General features: G+C 34.0%; 1 protein-coding gene across 1 annotated transcript in view; it reads right to left on the reverse strand.

The window, feature by feature from the left end:
• The window catches only part of SEMA5A (semaphorin 5A), a 445552-nt gene that overhangs the window by 383411 nt on the left and 35914 nt on the right, over positions 1-26227 (reverse strand). Inside the window, exon 2 of the mRNA XM_044665417.1 lies at positions 16110-16209. Within this exon, the coding sequence (XP_044521352.1) occupies positions 16110-16209 (100 nt within the window). The remainder of the gene's footprint in view (positions 1-16109; positions 16210-26227) is intronic.

The raw sequence follows: 26227 nt of genomic DNA on the forward strand, positions 1-26227 counted from the left end.
CACACACACACATATATATATATATACATATATATATATATATATATATATATATATATATATATATGGAACACTCTATAGGAATGCTGACTGTAACCTAATTACAATATTTTCCTTCTCATGTGATCTTCTTGATCTGGAGTTTTTAACATTATAAGGACCAAGTATATCAACTGATGGCATTATTTTCCAAATTCTGTATAGTCATTTTAAATATAGCCAGTATGATAAAGTTAGATCCATGTAGCTATTATGTTGCCTAAAATAGACTCAGAGCATTCTGCCATATGTCACAGACATTATTTTTGTCCCATATGCATTCAGGTTTTCAATTTGGAAAAAGAAAAATTAGTGAAGCCTCAATATTTCACACTAGGTAATAACAAGAACTCATTCCATCCATTCAATTCTGGGGTCAGGTCATTGTTTTAATGCAGTATCTACTCTAGATAGCCATGTTGGGCCAGCTCAATAGGGAGATATTCCATCTTTCTGGATTCTGGACAATAAGCAATCTTCACTCGTTTGTTTTGTGCTTTACCCCTTTATTGAACTATTAGAATTAACTCTTTTGATGGACGTTGTACTTCATTAATAGGCTTGAACTGCCCCCCAGATGACATAAATAATACAATATATTATTCAAATAGGAACAATATTAGAGGACCTTACTAATTATAATGAATCTTTTTTTTTTCTAGTTAGACAAAGAACATCCTCATGAAGGTTGAAATACGTATTATCTGCATTTGTCAATCAATTTTGTGACCTGGTGACCTACTATAAGTTAGAATTTGTGAATGCTTGCTTATTCTCTTCTCATTTTCATCAGTAACTTCATCAATCATATGAAAAATCTTTTAAATTATTTTATAGTGATAAGAAAATAAGCACATAGGTCCCTGGTTATTAATATACTCTTGTTTAACTCTATGTTCTATAATAACTTCATCCTTACTAATAACTGATGTTCATCAGTATTTCCTAATCCCTTAGTTTAATTCAACAAACATTTATTACATAGTTATGTGCCAGGCATTTTGATAAACACTAAGGTTAGAAAGTGACACAAGAACATAGCCCTCTTTGTCTAAGAAGATGACATCTTAATGGGAGACACAACATGATGAGAATAACATATATACAAGATATAGATAAATAAGTAGTTTTTCTCTCTCAACCACATTTGTTCCTTGCCATTGACTCAAAGAAATTCAATCCAATGAGAATATGAGACACTATGGGAGGTACAGTCTCTGACTTCAAGAAGTTTAATAGAAATTTGGTTATTATTAATGGTTGAGGAGAGAAGACAATGTAGTTTGGTGGAAAATGTACTAAATTTGAAATCCCATCACCTGGACTTGAATCATCTCTGCCACTATAGCTATATGACTTTGGCAAATCAGTTAACTTTCCAGACCTTAGATTTTTCCATTTGTAAAATAAAGGTGGTAGAATAGATCACTTCCAGGCCCATTCTTCCTCAAAATTAAAGATCTTATAATTCTGATGCTTTCTCTTGAAGGAAAACTATATTCTTTTTAGTGGTGTGTGAGGTAGATATAAAAATTAGAAACAAAATCCACATTGCTTATTACATGGAAAACAGACTGAATTTTTAAACTTTATATTCAGAATATGCTTTTCATTATCTCAACCTTACCAACTGTTCAAAGTTATGCCCTACTATTCCACTATGAAAGATCCACTCAAAACAAATAGGCTTATTCATCTGTATCAAAAAATGCCATCTGTGCTATTGTCTCCATTTCCTTGCTCACCTCAAACCCTCTGCCAAGAATATCCTCCATTGATCTGAATATTTTCCTTTCTTCAAAACTCGATTTAGGTCCTATTTCTTCTATGAAGTCTTCTCCAATGCCATCTTCTGTGTCCTCTCTTTCTTCTCAGATATTGTAGTATTTAATGCCAATCCTACTCAATTAATAATCTGCCTTTGTTTACCTTATATAATTATTCTTTTTTAGTATGTCTTGTCCTCCTAATCATGTCTTCAAAGGTTTAGACAGACCTGTATCCCTAGTCCACAACATATGACCGTATTCATTTAACGATAATTAAGTGCCTACTATGTACAAGATACTGTGTTAAATTCTGAGGTATGTACAAGTATAAAAAAGAATGGTTTCTCATCTTCAAGAAAGCTACAATGTAGACAACATATTTAAATTTGTATACAGACAAATGCAGCACATATTAAAAAATGAGAAGTCCATATGAGAAGCCTCAATGAACAAACCTTTAATAAGGATACCTTGAGTTTTCTGCCTCGTTGCCTTGGTTTACTCAAAATGTTTTGCTTACAGACTAAATCAAATCAACCAAGTACTTACTAAGGACCTATGATGTACCAAATATACTATACTCCAAGTATAAAATAAGCATTTTTTTAGACAGGCCTGAAATTCCTGGTGAAAGAACTCACTCTACTTATATATCTTCTCTGCAATTTATAGTTTTAGAAAATTTTCTGGGACCCTATTAAGGTTGATTTGCACAAAGCTACTTTTCCAAATGGATTAGAAAGTATATTACTACAGTTGAGAAAATTGAGCCCAATAGAGGTTATTACTTCCTGGAAAGATATTAATTAAATTACAAGAATGATAAAGTAGGTTAAAATGGAGAAATGGAGCATGGACTATTACTGTGAAATCTTCTTTCAGAAACAGAAAATTTTCGATGGCTACCATTGGAGTTCCCTTTAATCATTCTCACTAGGGTTGAAGTTTCACATTGCATTCAGTAGCCTAATGAATTTTTGAGAGAATAATGAGTAACCGGTGTGAAAAATAATAAGATAAGAACTAGATTTGTTATAAGAAAGTTTCAGACTTCTATACCAGTACAGAGGAAGATTCATGATTTGTTCAAAAGGTAAAAAACCTGAAGAGAGTGGGTTTATTTTTATTCAGTCAGGCATTATGTGGGAAGCAAGATTTCTAGTACAAACATTTATTCAAAAGTCAAAGAAAGTACCAGTCTCTCAGGGGAAGAATGCAAAAAACCAGGGAGACCAGTACTCTGAAGAAGACTGCTTTCTTTTGAAAATGACCCACTGACTAGCACCTACAGAGAAACAAAGAACATTATTATGCATGCTAGGTCAGGGATAGTTAGCCTATAGCCCTGGTGACCTGCATGACAACTAAGACAAGTTCCAGAAGCACTCTGCAATTTTGACTTCTAGAACTAGAAGCATACAGAGGAGGATCAGTATCATTCCAACTATCCTAATATCAGCTGGAAATTATACTAATCTTTCTACTTTATGAAAGAAATAAAGTGAAGAATGGTATGATTCAATTTGTATTCAGATTCTATCAGTTCCTTCTATGGTGGTAAATAGTTTTTTTAGTTATCAGTCTGTTGGTGTTGTCTTGGATCCTTGCTTTGCTGATAATAGTAAAATCATTCACAGTTCACTGATCATTATACATTATTGCTGTTACTGTACTCAGTGTTCTGGTTCTGATCACTTAACTTTATATCATTTCATATAAATCTTTCCATTTTTTGAGGTTTTTTGTGATCATATTATTTTTCTATTTTCTCAGTCTATAAATCCATAGGTTCTTTCTGAACTCTTGAAGCTAAATAATCACTAATATTCTGCCTTTTGCCAGTTTCTAAAATTTCTCCTTTAGCAATCTCATTCATTCCTTCTGTTTCTACTATCACTTTCTAAATGACTCCAATTTTTTTATCTCCCAACCTAGAATTTTTCTTGAACTCCAAAATGTAACTTTAATTGCCTACAGGATATTTCTTAAAAAAGTTTGAAACTAATTATTATATTTAATCTACATCTACCCCTCCAAAGCCTATGTATCTCCTTATTACAAACCATTTATTTTTTTAGAGGAATCTTCATTTATCCATATGGAGGAAATCAACTGTGATCTTCCAAGTTAGTAATAGCCTTTTCCCTAACTGGACTCTATATAGTACCTTTCCCTTTAATGTATTTACTTTGTATTTTAAACAGTCACTTATATAATTATTATTTATCTCTATTAGATTTTAAAATACACAGAGAAAGGGGCAATGTCTTGTCTAATCTCTGTTTTTTTTTTTCTTCCAGGCCAATCATAGTACAATGAATGCCAAAGATGCTTTATAAATGTTTGCTGTTTGAATCATAAATACTACGCAACTTCATATAGCTTTTAAATGGTAGTATTGGGACTAGAAGTTCAGCTTCCTGCCTCCTATACCACAAATCACTCTATTACACCATATTGCTTTCCAAAATTATTAGTAGTTAATTCTTAACTGACACCTGAGCCTGGCTTCAAAGCCTATCCCAGAAAAATACTACCTGTGTGACCACAGGCAAGTCACTTACTTGCCTGGTGTCCCCTGGGAGCTCTTTAAGACTACAGAGGCAAAGAAAAATTCCCAAAAGGCACCAGCAGAAGTATTTTCCACACACTAATAAAATCACAGGTCCAGACCAAAATTACTTTATTAATATGTGTATCCATTTTATTTTTGATATGTTTCAATTCTTTCCAAATTTTAATTACTTTATTAATATGTGTATCCATTTTATTTTTGATATGTTTCAATTCTTTCCAAATTTTAATTGCTTTTATATGTATCTCTTAATTATTTAATGTCTCAAACATTAAATTTTTAATTCCAAAAGTTTTAGGCATTGCCTATTTAAGTTGATTAAATTACCTAATGGAGTTAGGTGTGAATGTAGGTATCTAAAGTATTTGGCAGGTGATTGCAACTTAAACTATAATCATTCTATATTTTTCTGTATTCAAGTTAGAACCAAATACCAGGTAACATTTTACTTTGGGAATTTTTAACCTACCTTGTAACAAGAGAGTCCTGAAATCCCATTAGACAATTTGATCCATCACAGTTTAGGTCTATGACCCATAGAAGTTAAAGGTTACAAAAAGAAAGAAACCTGTCTAACAGGAATAAAAAATTGATATTCCCAGATGTTGGGTCACTCATACAAACTAAAGTAAGATCTATGGTCCTTCTGAAAGAGGCAGGTCTCCAGAGGAATACAAAAGAGGCAACCACTTTATCTTTCAATTGTGAAAAGCAGAGAAGAGGAAAAACAATATATGTGAGGTACACTGGAGAGGCCAAGGACCTTTCCCAGCATGAGAAAATAATTCCATTGGATCAAATCCAACTGAGGATTCAAACTGCACAACTCATTGAGGGCTGGTCTACTATCAAATAATACTGCTTTTTTGAAGAGATAAAAGTTCTTAAATGTTTTCATTGATCTTCATAGCACCCTAAGATATAAATAGGCAGTAATAATGTATATCACCACTTTTCATAGAGAAAAAAAAAGCCTTGGCAATAGTAAGTTAAGGAACTGGGTCAGTTCCTTTGTTCCAAATAGTCAGAGCTTAAAGTTCTACACTTTCCCAAATTTCTCCTCTATATTATGAGAGGTTCAGAGATGAGACTTTATAGAACTAAGGACAGACATTTTCTAGCTATTAGAAGAAAAGCATGTAAGTTTAAAGCTTTGGTGGAGAGTGATTTATGATGAAATTAACCAACTCACTCAAATCAAAATACTATATAACAAGTTCAAATATATGATAACGAGAATATATTTTTAAATTTAAAACTATCTTATGCATTTGGATGTAATAGGCTGAGACACAAGCCACCAAAAAAACATCATTACTCAGACTGGAAATGTTCATTGTTCTTATGATTCTCTTTAGCTCCCTGAGTAGTTTTTCATCCATTTTACTTTCTAGTTTACTGATTTGAGAACATTTATCCATCCATTATATACCATTTATTTACCCACAATAAACTATTAGTAGAAAATTACTACATAAAATATCATCTTGTGTTTTTAGGTTATCAATAAAACTTTCAATAGATAAAGGTAATTTATGTCTTATTTTCAAGGAATGGAAAAATCTGAATTAGAGAAGGTAGGGAATTAAGTATCTTAAGAGTTTTAACTAACCAATTCACTTTATACAAAGGACTTTGAAGAGTTTAGTTCTAAGTTCAATCCATTATTTTTAAGTGGAAAAAGCATTTTTTAAAAGTAAGATTTTCTGAAATGTGTGTTGGCTATGGGCAGGTGAAGGGGGGGTGAAAGGGAAAATAAAAACATGAATCATGGAACCATAGAAAATTTTTTCTAAAAAAATAAAATATTTAAATCTAAAAAAATAAGATTTTCTTAGAAAAATAGAAATCAGTTCAAAGATCTATGTGTATGTACTTAAAACAATATGTCAAATACAAAAAAAAATGTACACATATATTTGTGTTTAGGCTATCTTTTTTGTTTGTTTCTAACAAACAGATTAAATAAATTGCCCAAGGTCACAAAATCATGGGGATGTAAACTCGGGATTATTTTATTCCACTGCTGACCCTCTTTATCAACTGGACTGAACTGCCACTGAGGTAAGTAAAATATATTGTATTATTCCTATGTTATAGAAGAAAATATTAGCACTTTAGAGCTAGAAGGAAACCTGAAGATCATCTAGTCTTAGATTAGAGAGAAAATGGTCCTCAACTAACTTATCATCTGGATAGGTTTTCCAGTATAAATACTCCTGAATTATGACAAAACACCTCAGAGTAAGAACTATCTCTCTTCTTTGGGGAAACTCCATCTTTCAAACTACATTTTGTTAAGATTAAAAATGATAAAGACTGATATAATAAGAGAAATTAGTAGTTTAATTAAAACCATGGCCATGTTGGTAAAACATATATGACCGCGCCTACCTAACTTTTAAATATACTGAAGGAGCCCATCCTCTCTCCCACATGCCAGCCAGCTCCTCAGCAAGACCAAGAGGCCTTCTCTAGGCCCTCCTCTGAATTTAAACTGTCCCCCCTTGCGTGGGGTCCTTTGACGTCCCCACGCCCTAAGTCCCATTGGAATCATGGGTAATGTAGTCTCAAAGCCCCCACGTGTCCATAGGGAATCTGCTAGACACTTCCAAATAGCCCTTCCCTGAATTCAAAAAAAACAATTTCCAATACATGCCCCAAGATTAGCAAAGGCCTTCATAAGAGTGCTGGCTTTGGAATCAGGAAGATCTTAGTTCAATTCCTGCCTCAAACAATTGCCAGCATTGTGACCTTAGGCAAGTCATTTAACCTCTCAGATTCAGTTTCTTCTTCTGCAAAGAAGGGTAATAATAGTAATAAATATAATAATTATATTTAAAATATATAACAATGATATTTATTATATAATGAATAATAAATAGCAATGAAAATAACAAAAATAAAAATATGTACAGTGCTTTAGAAACCCCAAAACACTCTATAAATGCTAGTGTCAGGCCTATAGTAGACACTTGATAAAAGCTAGTTGATTGATAGACCTTTTCCATATTAAGAAAGATTTTAGGGTTTTTAGGAAGGGACTTGATGGAAGAAGAGGGAAAAAGAATTTCTTCTTTAGAGTTGGTAGTCGACGGTATGGGATATGTATTTCACAGCATCTGCCAATTTTCATGCTTGATTAGAATCCTAACCCTTGTTTTTAACCATGGCTGAATCTGCTGGTACACCTCCTCCCATAGTGATGTACATATCTTCTCATAGCTTCCTCTTCTCCAGTTCTATGTATCTTTGACACATCTCATTAGAAATTGAGTTTCTTTTCCTGGCTCTTCACAGGTTCACACTGATAGAACTGTGTTTTTAAAGGGCTACTCAGAGATGACTCCTTACTTGTCCAATGATGTTGCTCCTTTCTGACAGGTATTCATATGTCCAGAAAAAGAACATCAAGGGTTAACATCCTGTCACATCTGAAATTATACTCGATGTCTACATCCACTGAGATGGTGAGAGGTTGAAAAATCAATCTTATCTCAATTATGTTCTCTCCTTACTTAAATGTTTGCTATACCAAGCAAATCAGTTAGAGTCCTTTTTGTCAGTCTAACAGTCTGAAAATTCATCTTGTTTTACATGTATATAGGCTCACTCTACCTGGAGAGGCTTCTAAATTCACAGTTACACAATCTTAATAAGCAGAAATCATTTTATAGAATATGTATCTTGGTGCTTTCAGAGTTCTTCTCCCCTCCCAAAGGTAATAAAGAAAACTAATCTATCAATGGATACAAGAGTAGTACATAAGTATGTGTATAAGACACATCAAAGAATGATTTGACTTATATTAGAAAACATGTGCCAAAACTGTTCTCTGAGACAGAGAAAGAGAGAGAGAAGAGAGACAGACAAAGAGAAATAGTGTTGTGTTTTTTTTTCCTAGCAGATTCCTGCAATGTTAAGGTATCAAAAACAAGGATCTCAGATGGAAAATCTCTTCAGTGAGTACCAGCAAACAAGTACGAGTTCCAAATACATCCTCCTTAACAAATTCCCCACAATGTAGCATCCCATCTGACCTACTCTTCTAACTTCTTTCTACTCATTTACTCACCCTAGCAGACTGGATTCCCCTAGAGAGTAGCTGCTACATAGTTGATTCTAGCCTATCTTCTGTAGGTTCAGGTTACCAAAAGTTACTGGTAGGATTATTATACTCGATAACTTTTGGCTGCACAAATGGCTTCCTCTTTATGCAGATAGCAGATCGATACATTTGTTCCTTTCTTTTCTCTCAGTTATTAAAACATTCTTCATCTTTATAAAATAATAACTAAAATATTCATATAGTCTTTAAATTATGTTTTCATATTACTTTCCTGGGGTGTACTAAACCTGTTTTTTATATTATTCCACTGTTGAACAATTTTCATGTTGTATAGGTGGGAAAAGTAGATGTCTAAAATTTGCCTATTTAACTTTTAGAGATTCAGACTCTAATATGGTGGAAATGGGGTCTACCCAGAAAGAAATAAGTTATCTAATTTGAAATTCATTTCTCCTCCCATTTTAATTAGGAAGAAAGTAACTGATCATAAGTACACTGTATAGATCCATCTCTGAGAGAGATGGTATAGAGCCTAGGCACTTGGAACAACAAAGGTGGTTCTCATCTTTTTTATACTATTGATACTCAAAAGCTTTACATGGAAATAGAGATCCACATGCATAAGGACAGATAAGATTCAGTAAAACTCAATAGATAGAAGACCAGTCTTGAAGTCTAACCTTTTATACATACTAGCTCTATCACCCTGGATAAATCAGTTAACCTCTAAATGCCCCAGTTAATTTATTAAGTCTGTAAATTACTCAGCCAAAGCCAATCTTCATTAGTAGAGGGAATTTTCTCAAAAGAAGTTGTCTATAAAAATGGAATCACAAGTCTGCCCCAATTAAATATAAATATATTTATATAGATAGATATACATATGCATATATATACATACAGACATTTGAGAGTGTGGAGGTTGGGGTGGTCTTGTACTTTCATTCGTATGGGGAACTCTAACTGTGGCTACTAACAGATGTGAAAATCATCTGAAATTTATTCTTGGGGAATGGCCTGGGTCCCTCAGAAAAGTAACCTGCTCATTGCTGCACACAGTATATGGCAGGTTAATAAATGCTAGTTGAAGAATTATTAGAAAATCAGTATGTGTCAGAGGTAAGATATCCCTTTATACATCCCATCACACTTTCTCCAAAGGTCCTAAGTCAAAGAAAATATTCTAAATACTTAACAAATAAGGACACAAAATCTTGCTACAGAAGGGGTTAAGAATGAAAGTTATTTTAAAAATCTATAAAAATAGCTTTCTCTCCATTATATTGTGTTGCCTCTCCATATATAAATCAATCCTTTATCTGTCTGTGTGCCTCTCTGTGTATCTGAATGTCCATGTGTATCTCTGTGTGTCTACCTTCATCTCTATCTCTGTCTCTGTCTCTTTTTCTTTCTCTTTCACACACACACACACACACACACACACACTTCAAAACATCTCTGATCTGTTTACATGAGCAAAGTGGTACAGATCTTCATTTTATCATGAGGAAAACTCTTGCCTATATCCTTCCACAAAGCATTCGTGAGGAGACTACCAGTATTTTAGGGATGTTCCTCTAAATTTCTTAATTCTCCTGGAACTATATAGATATACCATTTAGACATAGTAAATCTGTTAGGAGCTATCTACATGACTAGACCATCTCCTTTTTTACTTAAACCCTTAACTTCCATCTTAGAATCAATACTATATATTGACTCCAAGGCAAAAGAGTTGTAAGGGCTAGGCCAGTGATTCCCAAAGAGGTGCTGCAGCGAGTCAGAGGAGTGGTGATAGCCACAGGTGCATTTACCGTTCCTATTAATTGCTATTAAAATTTTAAAAATTAATTTCCAGGGAACTAAGTAATATTTTTTCTGGAAAGGAGGTGGTAGGCCAAAAAAGTTTGGGAACCACTGGACTAGCCGAAGGGACTTAAATGACTTGCCCAGTGTCATAAAGCTAGGAAGTATCTAAAGACCAATTTAAAAAATAATTGTGTTACTCTCAGTTTTGTATTACTATTACTGATTACATAAATTAATCTTTGTGAAATAACACAGAATTTAAAAAAATCTTACTAAAATTGAAATCTGTTCCCCTTTACCTTATTAAAATTCACTTCTCTATTAATCACCATCTCCTATTAAAACATATATGCTTTATTATTCAAATACCTGTAGCAGTTTAGATGGTAATACACTATGCCCTTAATTTTAGTCCCTGTATCACTGATGAAGTTATATAGAGTTCTGCTAAATAAGTGAACCAAAGGGAAATGTCACACATAACATGATCAAGATCCAGAAAGAAGACTCAAGCACCAAAAAGATAGGGTGAGAAAAAGGAAAATTGCATTCATAGAGATAGGTGCACTTTCAAAAATATTTTACAAATGATAAACTTTTTTAGGTATAATGGAACTAAAGATCAATAAATAATGTCCTACTATATGCCATATGACTGGTCTAAATGGCTTTAGAATTCTTGATAAGGAACAGTTTTTCATTTCTACTATATAGCATTTGATGCTAAAAGTAATACTTAAGCAGCTTTATAAAAGTATTGCTAACTGGTGTATGTTTTGCCAACTGCTCGATTACTATATTTCATGGACACCAAGCATTTATTGGTATGAAAGCAAAACTAAATTTATCTATTTGTCAGTTTTAGTGATCAATTTACTTCAGCACTAAGTTTATCCTGGGATAATTTCCTCTTTATTCTGTGGTTTGTCTCTTTCAGCAATCATGAAATGACCAAAGCATAAAAACAATGAAAATAAAACAAAACTCAACTTCTCTTCAAGCATTTGCTTGAAGATATATTTATAGTAAATGTCCCTTTTAAATGAATAAAGAAATCAATTTTAAACATACCTGTTGGCCTTATAGTATTAATGACATTAATGATGATTAACCTCAAAATTCAAATCTGGGAATTAATAATTGGAATTCTACTTCAGAAACTGTACTGAAAAATTCCATTCTTTTTATTTCTTAGGGGTATAAGATTTTTCTCTTTAAATTATGTCAAAAATTTTCAAGGTGTATTTGAAACAATGCTGAATACAGGTAACCGCAATAATTTGTGCAAAACTATTCCAGTTAATAATTCATTTGTTATAGGACACAGTTCTCTGTCTAGCATATCCTTTCCCGTCCAACAAATTGGCTAATGCCAAAAACAAATTCAATTTAAAATAAAGTACTTTATTATTCTTTATCAGTGTCATAGCTTATACATTAAACCATCTCTGGTTTGGTAATGAAGTTGATTTGTAGCACTTAGGAATCTTACCAATCAATTCCTAAAGTAAAATACAAGAGCACAAAAAGTACTCCATCTAAAAGATGTTTTAAATGTTTAAAAATAGGAAAAAATAATGTGTCATAGACGCAGTCATTATACCTAAGACTTGATTTTGATAGAATATATAACAAAATTTATCATCTCAAAACTCTAATCTAAAAAAATGTTCATAATAATGATTTTTATACTTTTAAAAAGACTTTAAAAATTATTCACCCACCTCAAAATTTATGAAATGGCAAATACATAATCTCTCAAGAAAAATACTTAGCACCCCAAAAGACCCATAAACTATTCTTTGTTCTTGTTTAACTCTCCTTTATGTTTTGTTCAATTTAACCATTTTGAGATTCTTATATCATAAAAGAAACTATTATACACAGTGTTTAATGGTGATTGTACTAAGGGCTGCAAAATAGAGACCAGAGGAGGAATGTTGATATCATTTGGTGATCAGGAAAGTTTACTGGAAGCAGTGGAATTAAAGTTGTTTTGAACAGATGATTTGAAATCCAATAGACAAACAGGAGAAAAGAGGACATTCTGAGAAAAGGAAACGTAGGAAGTGAAAGCACAGAGGTTGGATAAAACAGTGCATATTTTGACAGCAGGGAATAATATGGTTTATTTCAAGCGTTCCCCTCTCTGTGTCTGTGTCTGTGTCTCTCATGTCTCTCTCTCTCTCTCTCTCTCTCTCTCTCTCTCTCTCTCTGTTTCTGTGTGTGTGTGTGTGTGTGTCTCCCTCCTCATTTTTTTAAGTGAGTTGCAACTCTTCAAGCTTCTACCTTGTAATTCCCATGAGGGAAAGGGAAGAATGTATCTCAAAGCTAAGTTAGTAGCTTATTTGATGTAATATCTCTTTCCTTGAGTGCAGGTGACTAAATAGTGAAACAGGGTGAAAGGTCTTTGAGCCTGGGGACAACCTCATGAGACTTAAAGCTCTTAAGGTCAATGGTCAGTTGTGGCTGCCTTGTGATATGTAGATGCTTGCTGCAGCTACAGTTTCTCAGGAGAAAGAATTCCCACCAACTGACAAACAACCCGTTATTTCCAGGCTGATCAGAAGATCTGCACCTTGAATGAGTGTCTTAGTAGATCCAAAGGAAAAGTGAAATGCCTGTTTAGTAGTCCAACCAAGCCATTCATGTTTTAAATGATCAATCTCCAAGGAATGCACAATAGAAGTGATTGAGATTTTTTTTGCTTCATATTTTAAGTAATTATAACAGGCTTTAATTAGTTGTATCTTACTTTAAGTATTCCCCAGTGTGCACGTAAGAGTCTCTTCTTTTTAAAGCATTTCTCTGCAATAGAAGAATCAGTACTTGTCTAATGACAAATCTACTTTCAACATTGAGTATCTTTGTAGAAAGTATCCAATAAATTCCATTTATAAGAATCTAAACATAAGAGTTTTAAGTTTTAATGTAATTTCCATAGAACTCCAGGAAGGGAGAGTAATGACCCAGAGGTTTATTCCTCTATATAGGTTTAGTTTTCTCACAGACAAGAACTCTGTCCACTAGACCCCAGAGTCAGAGGAAGAAAGCATTCCACTACATCTCTGGATTTTATACTGGTTAACATGTTAACATATTAATTAAATTTGGTGTTTAGTACAAATCAATAAACATGTATAAGTACATTCTATGTGCCAGGAACTGTGCTAAGCTCTGTAAGTGTGTGTATATGTGGATACCTACATATGTACTTTTTCCCCCCATTAGAATGAATGTATGCATTTATGTATACTTGTTTCTCCATTCAAATGTAAGCTTCTTGAGAGCACAGACTGTTTAATGTTTCCATTAGTGTCTCATAAAGTACTTGGGACATAGTAGGCATTTAATAAGAGTTATTAATTAAGTGGCACTAAAGCTCCAACTATACCGGACAAAAGGGTGATTCATCTCCAACACTGGAGACCAAGAAGTTATTAGTAAGGTCAAGGGGCTGCTTCAAAGCAGCCTGTCAGAATTCTTAGTATAAATCTCTTAACCTTTTCAGAGTCATCATAAGTAGGGCTAATTAAAGAGTTATGGAAATCTGAAATAAGATGTAATCATTACTACTGGTAGTCATGGACAATTGTCCATCTGCACTGGCAGAGGATATTATCACTCAAGGAGTTCCACACATCAATCATAGACCCAGATGAGATGCCACCCCACCAAAGAAATCATATTTTTTGTCACCATATAGTTCTTAAAGACTTTCCTACACAAACATACTGAGAGCTAATAAACAAACAACAAGTAAAATTGCTTTATCTATGTGATATTAATACAGGAAATGTCAAAATCCAAATGTCAATATACTTCATTGTGGAATTAACCTATGAATGCTGAAAACTTGAGGTATAAATATAAATGCATTATTAATACCATAATATCATTCCCATAATTCTTGCACTTGTTTCTGTGGTTTTACTGTTAAAATTCTAGTGAGAAGTGACAAGATGTGCTTGTTATTATTGCTCTGGGAACACAAAACCCCATCAGTATCTTACTAAGTAGTATATTTTCCAAGAAAGCCTCATTGCTAAGTATTAGCACTCCCCTGGGCACTGATAATTATATAAATGCAACATGACTATACCTGAAAATACTATGGGTAAGGTGATTTCTATACAGAGGGATACTGATACCCTATATATTCAAGTAAACATTAACATGATCTTGCTTCCATCTTTCATTATCGACAATATAAGAATGTTTTTCTTTTTTTCTCCCAAGAATAAAAGGTTACAAAAGAACCTGCAACGAAAGGTGCTTTTTTGCCTTCTTTCACAATCTTAAGCCATTTTCAGGTGCCTAAAAATGTGTGTTAATAACACTGAAATTCAGGCAGGACAGAAAAGATGAAATGATCTGAGAACCAATACTCATTCCAAACCACTGGTCAGGCAAGTTGTATCTCATCACGTTTGCTCAAGGCTACACGCAATTCTCTCTACCTCCCTCCAATCCTCACATTCTCTGAAGTCTGGAGTATACTCCCTCTAAATTTCTGCCTCGTCTTACCCTTCTTTCCTAACAGACCCAGTCCAGATGCCATCTCTTCCTTGTGGATAGAACCTCTTTGCTGATCCATGCCCCTCCTCACTCTCTGCAACCTGAGTATGATTTTTTTTCCTCTTCAGATTTCTCATGTTTATCTTCATCTTCATCTGAATATCTTCTTTACAATTATATTCTTATTCTCATGACCCATCTTTATCTTAATTTTTATTCTTCCTATTTGTTTGTGAAGTTCTATGGGGAGATGTCAGAATATTAACCATCTCTGTAGCCCCAATGTCAAATACAGCTGCTTTTTATATTGTTCAGGTATTTTTCAGTTGTGTCTGAGTCTTCAGGAACCCTTTGGGGATTTTCTTGGCAAAGATACTGGAATGATTTGACATTTTTTTCTCCAGCTCATCTTACATTTGAGGAAACATAAGGAAATAGTGTTAAGTGACTTGCCCAGGGTCACACGATTAATAAGTATCTGAGGCCAGTTTCAAACTAATGAAAATGAGTTCCCAACCTCCAGATTTGGCTTTCTATCTACTCTTGCACAAAGCTGCCTGCTTTTTACATAGCAAATAACATGTTTGAATGGAGCTGAGATTCATTGAAGAGGGACTAAATACCAGGAAAAAAACCTTAAACCACATATCCTTCTAGAGGTAGGCCAGAAGGAGAATCCTTATTACATGAAGAGAAGGACTTTACTTTATGTCTTTAAATTTTCACATTTCTCACAAAGCAACTTGCTCAAAATTAGATAATTCCAAATGTAGCTAGCATTTACATTGTCCTTTAAGGGATACAAATTGTTTTCTCTATATCATTTCACTTGAGCAACCTAGTTGGAAATAGAATTAAGAGATAAAATATGCCAGTCTTGAACTAAATTTTCTAGGCTATTTTTCATTGCCGAAATGGATAATGAATAATTAGTACTCGGTTCATACTTACTATCTATGTTTAAAAGTGTAGGCTTACACTATTTTGACTTTAGTTTATTTGGGTTTTTATTTTAGGGTTTTGGTTTTATGTGATTATTCCCTTACAAAAATGAGCAACATGGAAATATACTTTGCATGATGATATCTGTATAGCCCTGATCAGATGTCTTGGCATCTCTGGTAGAGGGGAGGCAAGGAAAGGAGGGAGGGAGAAAACTTGGATCATATAACTTTAGAAAATTTATGTGAAATATTGTTATTGCATGTAATTGGTAAAAATAAAATATCTTTATTAAATTCTAAAAATAAGGAAAGTTTATGTTTAAACAAATAGAAGCACAACTGAGCCCCACCCCCAAAAGTAGGTGACGAAATGTAACATTTCTCACCTGGCTCCTACAACAAGTTCTTTTTGTCCTGGGTCAAATGTTAGCTGAGAGAAGTCCACAGCATTCTTCGCTCTGAACTCGTGTAACCAAGGAACAATTTCTAAAGAAAAAGGAACAAAAGAAGAACAAAAATCATCATAGGTGCTATAGATCAGGTGGCAAATATTGTATTTCCTATATGATCTGAAGGTTCCCTGATGTAATCATTTAGGGGCCAAAAGGAGTTTTCACCAGCATGTCATATAATCCACACTGTGGACCTGTAAAACAAAGAGGGCAGACACCCAATAAATAGCAGGCTGAAGCATCCATGCTTCATTCTGATTTACAAGCCAGATGTATATTTTTCTTTAGGCCCTGGACTGCACAGAAAATAACACAATACACACATGATTCATTAGAAGATGACTGAATGGGAACAAAAAACATTTCCTGTGCAACTCAAATAGAAATAGCTGAAAATTTAGGAAATCACAAAAAGACTCCTCAGAAAGAAATTATGAAGCAAGTAAGCAATGTTTCTTTGTTTGTTTGTTTCAAAGCGGATATTTCATGCCTACTGGATTTCTCCCAGTACCTAGTTTAAACGGCATAAGACAGGGACATGTTGACTCCTCTCAGGATAGTGAAGCAACAGTTAATTTTACCCACGATTTACAATCTTTCTAAAGCAAGTCAGATAATAAACTCTCCCTACAGAGGCAGGTTCCTCTGGAACTCATATTTCTACTGCACAGAATCATTATTGAATAGTCTAAACTTTAAAGCAATTCTGTCATAAAAATCAAACTTGCAAAAGGTGCCATCTTATTACAGTAAAAACTTTCATTAACTCATTCAGGATATTAAGGAACTTGTCAGAAAGCGTTTTGCTAATCACAAGTTGTGTTATTATTTAGTTTCTAACTGGATCTTTTTCTATTTGCATATTGAATCTTTTGTTTCATTTCACACTTACTAAACAGACTTACAGCAGTTCAGTTATAATAACAGCATTCTTTGGAGAAAAATAATACAAGAAGAATTCAATTACACCAAATACCATTCCTGAAAAGTGGGTTGCACATAAAAAGGATATGTCTATATTCTAGCAGATGCTCAAAAATGGTGTCCATTAGTCTAGTTAAAATGAACTCACTATAAGGAGCAATCCTGAATGACAAATCATTTCTTGGAATGAATTGGGGGAGGCGGGAGGTAGTTATTACTCTCTTGATACACGCCAAGCACTGAGATTACAAATACAAAAATAAGGCAGTCCATGCTCTCTAATAGCTTATATCCAAATAAAATACATTTGGATTCTATTTCAGTGTTGAAAGGGTGAGAAGGTCTTAAAATTTGCTCTGTCTAAGCCTCCATCTTCCCAGAATTCCCAAATTATTTTACTTATTTAGTGCAATAACTATCAAACTACCAAGAAACTTTTTTTACTTAATTAGAAAAAACTATAACAAAGTTCATCTGGAATAACAAAATATCAAGAATATCAAGGGAAATAATGAAAAAAATGTGAAGGAAGGTGGCCTAGTGGTACCAGATATTAATCTATACTATAAAGCAGTGGTCATCAAAACGATATGGTACTGGCTAAGAGACAGAAGGGAGGATCAGTGGAATAGACTTGGAGTAAGTGATGTCAGCAAGACAGTCTATGATAAACCCAAAGAGCCCAACTTTTGGGACAAAAATCCACTATTTGACAAAAACTGCTATGAAAATTGGAAAATAAATGGGAGAGATTAGGTTTAGAACAACATCTCACACCCTACACCAAGATAAATTCAGAATAGGTGAATGACTTGATTATAAAGAAGGAAACTATAAGTAAATTATTTGAACACAAAATAGTATACCTGTCAGATCCCTGGCAAAGGAAAGATTTTAAAACCAAGCAAGAGTTAGAAAAAAATTACAAAATATAAAATAAATATTTTGATTACATTAAATTAAAAAGGTTTTGTACAAACAAAAACAATGCAACAAAAATCAGAAGGGAAACAATAAACTAGGGAAAAATCTTTATAACAACAAACTCTGACAAAGGTTTAATTACTCAAACAAGGAGCTAAATCAATTTTACGAAAAAATCAAACCACTCCCCCAATTGATAAATGGGCAAGGGACATGGATAGGCAATTTTCAGATAAATAAATCAAAACTATCAATAAGCACATGAGAAAGTGTTCTAAATCTCTAATAATTAGAGAAATGCAAATCAAAACAACTCTGAGGTATCACCTCACACCTAGCAGATTGGCTAAAATGACAGCAGGGTTGAGTAATGAATGTTGGAGGGGATGTGACAAAATTGGGACATTAATGCATTGCTGGTGGAGTTGTAAATTGATCCACCCATTCTGGATGACAATTTGGAACTATGCCCAAAGAGTGCTAAAAAAAAAATGGAAAATGAGGATATACCCTTCAATTGGGGAATGGCTTAACAAATTGTGGTATATGCTGGTGATGGAATATTATTGTGCTCAAAGGAATAATAAACTGGAGGAATTCCATGTGAACTGGAAAAACCTCCAGGAATTGATGCAGAGTGAAAGGAACAGAGCCAGAAGAACATTGTACACAGAGACTGATACACTGTGATAAAATCAAATGTAATGGACATCTGTACTAGCAGCGATGCAATGACCCAGGACAATTCTGAGGGATTTATGGAAAAGAACACTACCCACATTCAGAGGAAGAACTGCAGGAGTGGAAACACAGAAGAAAAACAACTGCTTGAACAAATGGGTTGATGCAGATATGATTTGGGAAGCAAACTCTAAACGACCACCCTTGTGCAATTATCAATAATATGGAAATAGGTCTTGATCTATGACACATGAAGAAACCAGTGGAAATGTATGTCAGATACGGGGGTTAGGGGCAGTATGGGGTGAAAAAGGGGAGAGTAAGAACATGAATCATGTAACAATGGGAAAATATTTCTAAAAAAATACATTTGGGGAAGAAGTGAGCAGGAAACAATGTTTTAGTCTAAGATATTTTAGAGAAACAAGGCAGCCTATTGCCAAAGCCTTTCAACAGATAATGGTGGCTTTATTTGATTACATTGTTTGGAGCAAGAGGAGAAAGGGATGATGGTGGGGAACCTATGGGGTTTACAGGAAAGAGAGTCTTAAGGGTGAAGATGAAGACACAGAATCCCAAAGAGTTTAGACTTGTATGTCTTAGCAACTCCTTGCCATTATCTATGTAGGTCTGGATTAGAGGAGAGAACAGAGTTGAGAATGGTCAGGAAAGGAAAAAGAAGGTCTTAGTTCTCAGAAAGATCCTTCTTTTAAAAAATCAAAATACTTATATGAGTACTGCCATTTAAAAACTGATAGAAGAGCTAATCCCTATGTAAGCTTATTTGTACCTTAACATTACACAGAGAAATTTGGACTTTTCCAAAACATTTTCCTAGCTATTATATTTTATCACTTGACAGCCATTTCTGGAAGATCTACTGGCTGTTAGCATTGCAGATATGTTTTTCTGTTGTTTTTATTTTTAAATGAGGCTGGTATTTTTTTTTCTTGTTCCTGTTTTGGTTTTTCAAACTCTGTGATTTCATTGGTATAATGAGTTCCCAGGAAGGATCTTCCTATTCCAATGACTTTCTCTTTAACTTATCATCTTATAGAGTAGCCGATGCCTCTGAGAGTTTAAATAACACACCTGAGCTCACACAGGTGACATGTATGTCAAAAGCATATTTGAAATCAAATATTCCTGACTTTAAATAGACCTCTATTCACTACACCAAGTTGCCTCTGGACACATCTTCTCATAAATGAGAAAAAATAGGTGAGGAAAATAAAGTTTAAACAATTGTTTAGCCATTCTTGTATGTATTCAGAGGCAACATTAGTCAACATATTTAGTAATGGGAAAGACTGTTTCCAGCAGCCAGAACAAAATGAGACAGAACAGAATCTTGACTTTTTTAAAGCAGTTGGCATTTTTCATAGAGCAAAAAGTCAGAGGAGATAAGCCTCAAGGATTCAGAAAGAGTTTCTACATTGTCTCTGGAACCCAAGAAGTAATTGTACCCAACATTAATTTTTTGCTTTTTCTCCTTTGGCATGTTGACAGCCACATTTCCTTATCCAGACACCTTCAGTGCTATGACATCAAGTGGTATTGTCCCCAATACTGAGGGTCAATTCCTATTAAACACCAAGTCTGTGACAATGTTATTCTCAGAATAGCATAGAATCCCAGACATAAAGAAAAGTTCAAATGTCATATACTAAAACCCTAATCTGAAAAAAAAAATCCACTCTAGCATAGCCTAAGCAAGTGACATTTTTTCTGCTTGGTGGCTTCGATTGTAGGAGAAGATAAAGATGAGAATTAAAGAAAGATTATTATTAATTATTTTATTTTATTAAATTATCTTCAACTATTTCACTGAATATTGAGAAGCAGCATGGCATACTCCCTCGAGCTATAGTGTGTCTGAGCTCAAGTAAGGCCTCTGACACCTAGCTTAACCACTCAGTGCTTTCAACAAACACTCTAAAACTTTATTTTATAAATCAGTTGTTTATATGAATGTGTAGTGGAAATTTCCAAGCCAAGAATTGTCCAAAAAGGATGAACTCAGAGGTCTACCCTCTCTAGTATAGATATGGATAATGGTACATTGGGGATGAGGGGGTTCAAAAACAAAACAAAACATTGGAGTTGGGGCTAGAGGTCCTAGGTTTCAACAAAGCCTTTGCCATTATCTATGTGACCTTGCACAAGTCACATACCTTTATCAGAACTTAATTTCCTCATTTTTTTTTAACATGCTAGGGTCGAATTAGATAACTTCTAAGGTCCTTTCCGACTCTAAAAATATTGTCCTGTAATCTGTGATTTCATCAGGTTTAGGAGCTTTCAAGGTAGAAACTTCTTCCACCAATACCACTTGGTAATTAGTCTGAGAGACTTGTCTGAGGGACAAATGAAAGGTTTAGGATTACAGTGAGGTAGAGTACAACTGAAATTCAGGTCTTTTACTCTAAAACCAGCCACTATGCTATGTTGTTGTTAATGCCTCTTGGGCAGCCTCCATGAATTTTTCTTTAGTGTAAGTAATAAGGATCTTCTTTCACAATGCAATGAATATGGAAATAGGTATTGCATGATAACACATATACAACCTATATCATACTACCTGCTGTCTTGGTGAGAGTGAGGAGTGGGAGGAAGCAAGAGAGCACAGATCACAAAATGTCATAAAAACAATGATTAAAAATTGTGTTGACATGTAAAAAATTACAAATAAAAATTTAAAAATAATAATATCTCTGAAATAGGTTTCAAACAATGATACATGTATAACCCAGTGGAACTGCTTGTAGGATGTGGGGAGGAAAGAGCAGGGGAATGAGACAGGGAATCATGAATCATGTAACTATGGAAAAATATTCTAAAGAAAAAAGGAAAAAAATAGAAAAAATAATATCTCTTGGCTTAGCATAAAGGATAAAAATTTGAGAGAATCGGTAACTAATTGGATATAGAGCATGAATCATGAGAATCAATAATGAGTAACTGGAAAAAATGATGACAATGACTGAAATATGAAATTCAAGAAAAATTCTATCTTTGAAAGAGGAAAAAAGGGAGAAAGGGAGAACACTATAGATTTAGTTTAATCATTATATATATAAAGTGGCAAGGGAATATCTATTTGCAGATGTGCAACATATGCCTAAACATATAGTCACTGATAATGACAGAATTTTTAAACTGGAAGTCATCTCAAAGATTAATCTAATACACTCATTATGTTGTTATTTTTCAGTCATTTTAGTTGTGTCCAATTCTTTGTACCCCAATTTGGAATTTTCTTGGCAAAGATACTGGAGTAGTTTGTCATATCCTTCTCTTGCTCATTTTACAGATGAGGAAACTGAGGCAACCAGGGTTAAGTGGCTTGCCCAGCAAGGAAGAATCTGAGGCCAGATTTGAACTCAGGAAGATAAGTCTTTCTAATCTCCATGCCCAGTACTCTATCTAGTGCACCACCTAACTGCCCCAACACTCAATATATCTCTGTCTCTGTCTGTCTGTCTCTCTCTCTACATACATACACACACACACACACACACACACACACACACACACAAAACATATCACAGTAGTATTCTTTTTGCCCAAGGTCACACAAGTGATTAATGGTAAAGCCATCCTATAACTTCTAATCAAGTTATTTTTCTACTATATCATGGAGCCTCCAGATTTCCAGAAAGGAGTCAGTTTTTAAGCTATAACAAGGGAAACAAGATAGCAGTATCATTGAAATCAGGAAGAAAGATAGTCAAAAAGGTTTATGTGGGGATGTCATTTGGATCAAATGCAACAGGCAAATTGATGAGAATGAAGATTAAAAAGGTCATTGGATAGGATGCTTGGGAGGACAGTGGTAGAGGCGATATGAAAGACATCACTGGTGATCTCCAGGAGAGTAATTTCCATGAAGGAGTAAAGGCAAACAGTTCATAGACGAATACAGAATACTAAGCATAGCTCACAGGTTTTAAATGCCAAGACATGAACAAATATTGGGAAGTACTTTGTTATCTGGCATTTAGCATAACCTCTAAAATGGCTCTGTTAAGCCTAGGAATATGAATAAAAGTTCTGGCTCCCTATCTACTTTGACTTGCAAAATAAATACAAACTTCTTAATAAAATTTATCCTGAGAGTTTAACCTATGTCAAAGCCTATGTCTTTGAATAAGTATTATTGTGGACTTAATATTATACAGATTAGGACTTCACATTATGCTCTCTAAAACATCATGGCATTTCTTTTCTCTACCCATTTACTAACTATAGGATTATAAATCTAAACTGGATAGAGACGTTAGAGGATATATAGTCCAACTCTTTCATTTTTACAGATGAGGAACCTAGAGTAGAAAAAGTTTGAGTGGCTTTCTCAATGTCACAGAATTAATCAATATCTTGGGCAGGATTTCAACTTAGATCTTCCTGACTTTAATGCACTGATCAGCCCTAGGTTGGATCTTTTTAAACTCTGATTTTCATTTTTCCTGATGTGTAAATTGGGAATAACACTTATACTACCTAGTTAAGAAGCTATAAATTAAGCATTGTGTAAAAGGATAAAGGATAATTATAAGTAAACCAGTAGTAGCAGCCATTGCAGTAGTTATGGGTCTTTTTTAAATATTATAAGCCTAGAATAAAATGCTACATCTACTTGCTGACACAACAATCTTGCAGTATCACTGTAACCAATAAATACACTTCAAAAATTATAACATGATGAATCAATTATTACTTTCAACTTCCTCCATATGTTTTCTAAAAGTATTTTAAACATTTTGATCATCAAATTATGCCAAAGTTACCATATATTCTAGTTTCAAAAGATTTATTTTTTTAATCCTTTCAATCTTACTTCCTAGAATCCCTATTTAACATTCCAGATTTGGATTAAGACAGAAGTCAAAGAAATCCTTGAAAAAAGAAAGCATTATTCCCTCTTAGAAGACCTTTGAAGGAGGAAAAAAAAAAGGATGTCATACGCAAGATAAACAAGATATTGATTTAGCCACCAAAGAGGTTTTCAGTGTATTGTACCTGTTTATATAAGGAATCTGTTTTCACTTAGCTGTCATCCTAATAATATCCTCGCAATTATTTCAAAATAACTCTTTCCCTTTCATATTGTTTCAGCTCTGGTTCACTGGCAAACCTTTGGTTCAGCAAACACTGATCTCTGGTACATTTCCAACAGTAAACATTCTAACCCTCTTCTACTCTCTTCAAGTCAGCAAATTCAATCCTTGTCACTATCAGATGACCTCTAATTCTGAGGAAAAAATAGGTCTTTATCAACTATTACTTTTAATTCAAAATATTTCCTATCTATACCCCCATCTTCCCCTCCAGTCTGAGAGACAGAAGAGTCCTCTTCCAAGGAAAATTTACCACCTATTCCTCTTAATCTAAGTCAAGTCAATGAATATTTACTGAATATTAATCATAGGACAGACATAAATACCTAGACATAAAATGAGACAGTCCTTGATCTTACATAGTTTATGGTCTAAGTGAGAGATTAAACATGTACAGAAATAAGTATGCTATGGGACAAAGAAAGAACCTAGCAATGCTTATAAGAAAATTTGAGAAGGGAAAGATCATTTTTAGCTGTGGATATCAAAGAAGGCTTCCTGACAAGTATCATCCAAAATGAAACTTGAAGAAAGAAAAGAAATTTTTTTTCTTAATAACCTTTATCTTCCTTCTTAGAATACATGCCTTTTATTGGTTCCAAGGCAGGAGCGCAGTAAGTGTGAGGCAATGAGGGTTAAGTGACTTGCCGAGTTAGTAAGTATCTGAGGCCGGATTTGAAGCTAGAACTTCTCATCTCTTGGTCTGGCTCTCAGTCCCCTGAGCCATCTATCTGTTCCCAGAATAGATGAATTTCAACAGACAAAGATAACCAGATTATGGATTCAAAGCTTCAGGAATTTGCCCAGGCAAAATGGCAGGTGTCATTCTACTATGAAGATAAGTTCTGCTTGTTCCCCTTGAGAAAAAGTAAATAAATCAAAATAGTGAAATTCTATGAGGAACTTGACGTGTATTTTGATACGTGGTGACTTCTACGCAATTGTAATCATAAAGGACACAAAAGTAACATAAGAAAATATCATCCAGGACAAAGAAATAAACATGTTTAAAGATTTTTAAATGACTCATAAGTTTAAGGAATAGACATCATGAATTCATTCTCCAAGGAGAGGGTCAGAATACAGTAGACAGGAAAAGTTCCAGATGACATGAAAAAAATCATAATTTGCCATGTTTTAACAGATATGAAAATACTAGGTGTTGACAATGCACTCATTTCAGATTTAGCTGTCTGTTGATTTATTGACTGCTCATGGCAAAGGTCAAAGAAAATATAAAATTATAAGGAAGGATAAAGGTAATGATAAAAGAAGAGACTATACACAACTACGGCATCTCTAACATGTCCAGTTTAAACAAATTGCTTAAGATGGCAAAACACAAATGTAGATACATAGGCTCTATGTCAATTTCTTAAAGAAAATTAACAGATGTAAAACATTCATGATACTGAAAAGTCCAAAAAGAGTCTTAGCCAATAAAGGCTTAATCACCCTGCCAAGTGAAGAGACACAGCAGCCAAGGGTAACAATTATTTAGAATACGTCCTCATTTGAAAAACATTACAGAGGAAGATGACAGAAAACTACCAACAATATTTCCTCAGAAAACATGGAAAAAGCAGTTTGAAAGAAAGTGATCCAGCAGAGAATTTATTGTATAATTCAGCTAAGCCACATCATCATGAAAGCATCTGTGGATGAGAAACAGAAGAATGGAACTAGAGCATTTTCATAGTGAACTCTGATTTTCAGCAATGGAAGCTGAACCAGCACTTTTGAACTTTACTATTAGGACATTATGTGTGGAAGTAGCAAGTTGGTTCAGGAACCAACAGGAAGTGCACTATATTAAAGCACTCAAGAAGCAAAAGTTAAGATTTATCAATAAAGGGAAATGCCCTACAAAAATTGAAAAAAATCTCATAGTGAACATTTCCATCATTTCCACCATCCAAAACCAAACCAAAACAAAAAAGGTAACAGAGCTACTAGCCCACAAATGATTATCTTCTGCTCCCTATAAAATCTTAAAATGGTATTTTCTATAAATGAATGAACATCCTACCCAAATTAATTTACCTAATTAGTGCCATACCTATCAAATTATCAAAAAACTTCTTTACTGAATTAGGAAAAACTAAAACAAATTTCATTTGGAATAACAAAAGATCAAGAATATCAAAGGAAATAATGGAAAAAAATGTGAAGGAAGGGGGCCTAGCAGTACCAGATATCAAACTATACTATAAAGCAGCAGTCATTAAATCAATATGGTATTGGCTAAGAGATAGAAGGGAGGATCAGTGGAATAGACTCGGGGTTAATGATGTCAGCAAGACAGTGTATGATAAACCCAAAGAGCCCAACTTTTGGGACATGAATCCACTATTTGACAAAAACTGCTGGGAAATTTGGAAAACAATATGGGAGAGATTAGGT

Source organism: Gracilinanus agilis, chromosome 1, assembly GCF_016433145.1.
Source record: "Gracilinanus agilis isolate LMUSP501 chromosome 1, AgileGrace, whole genome shotgun sequence".
Classification (NCBI taxonomy): Eukaryota; Metazoa; Chordata; class Mammalia; order Didelphimorphia; family Didelphidae; genus Gracilinanus; species Gracilinanus agilis.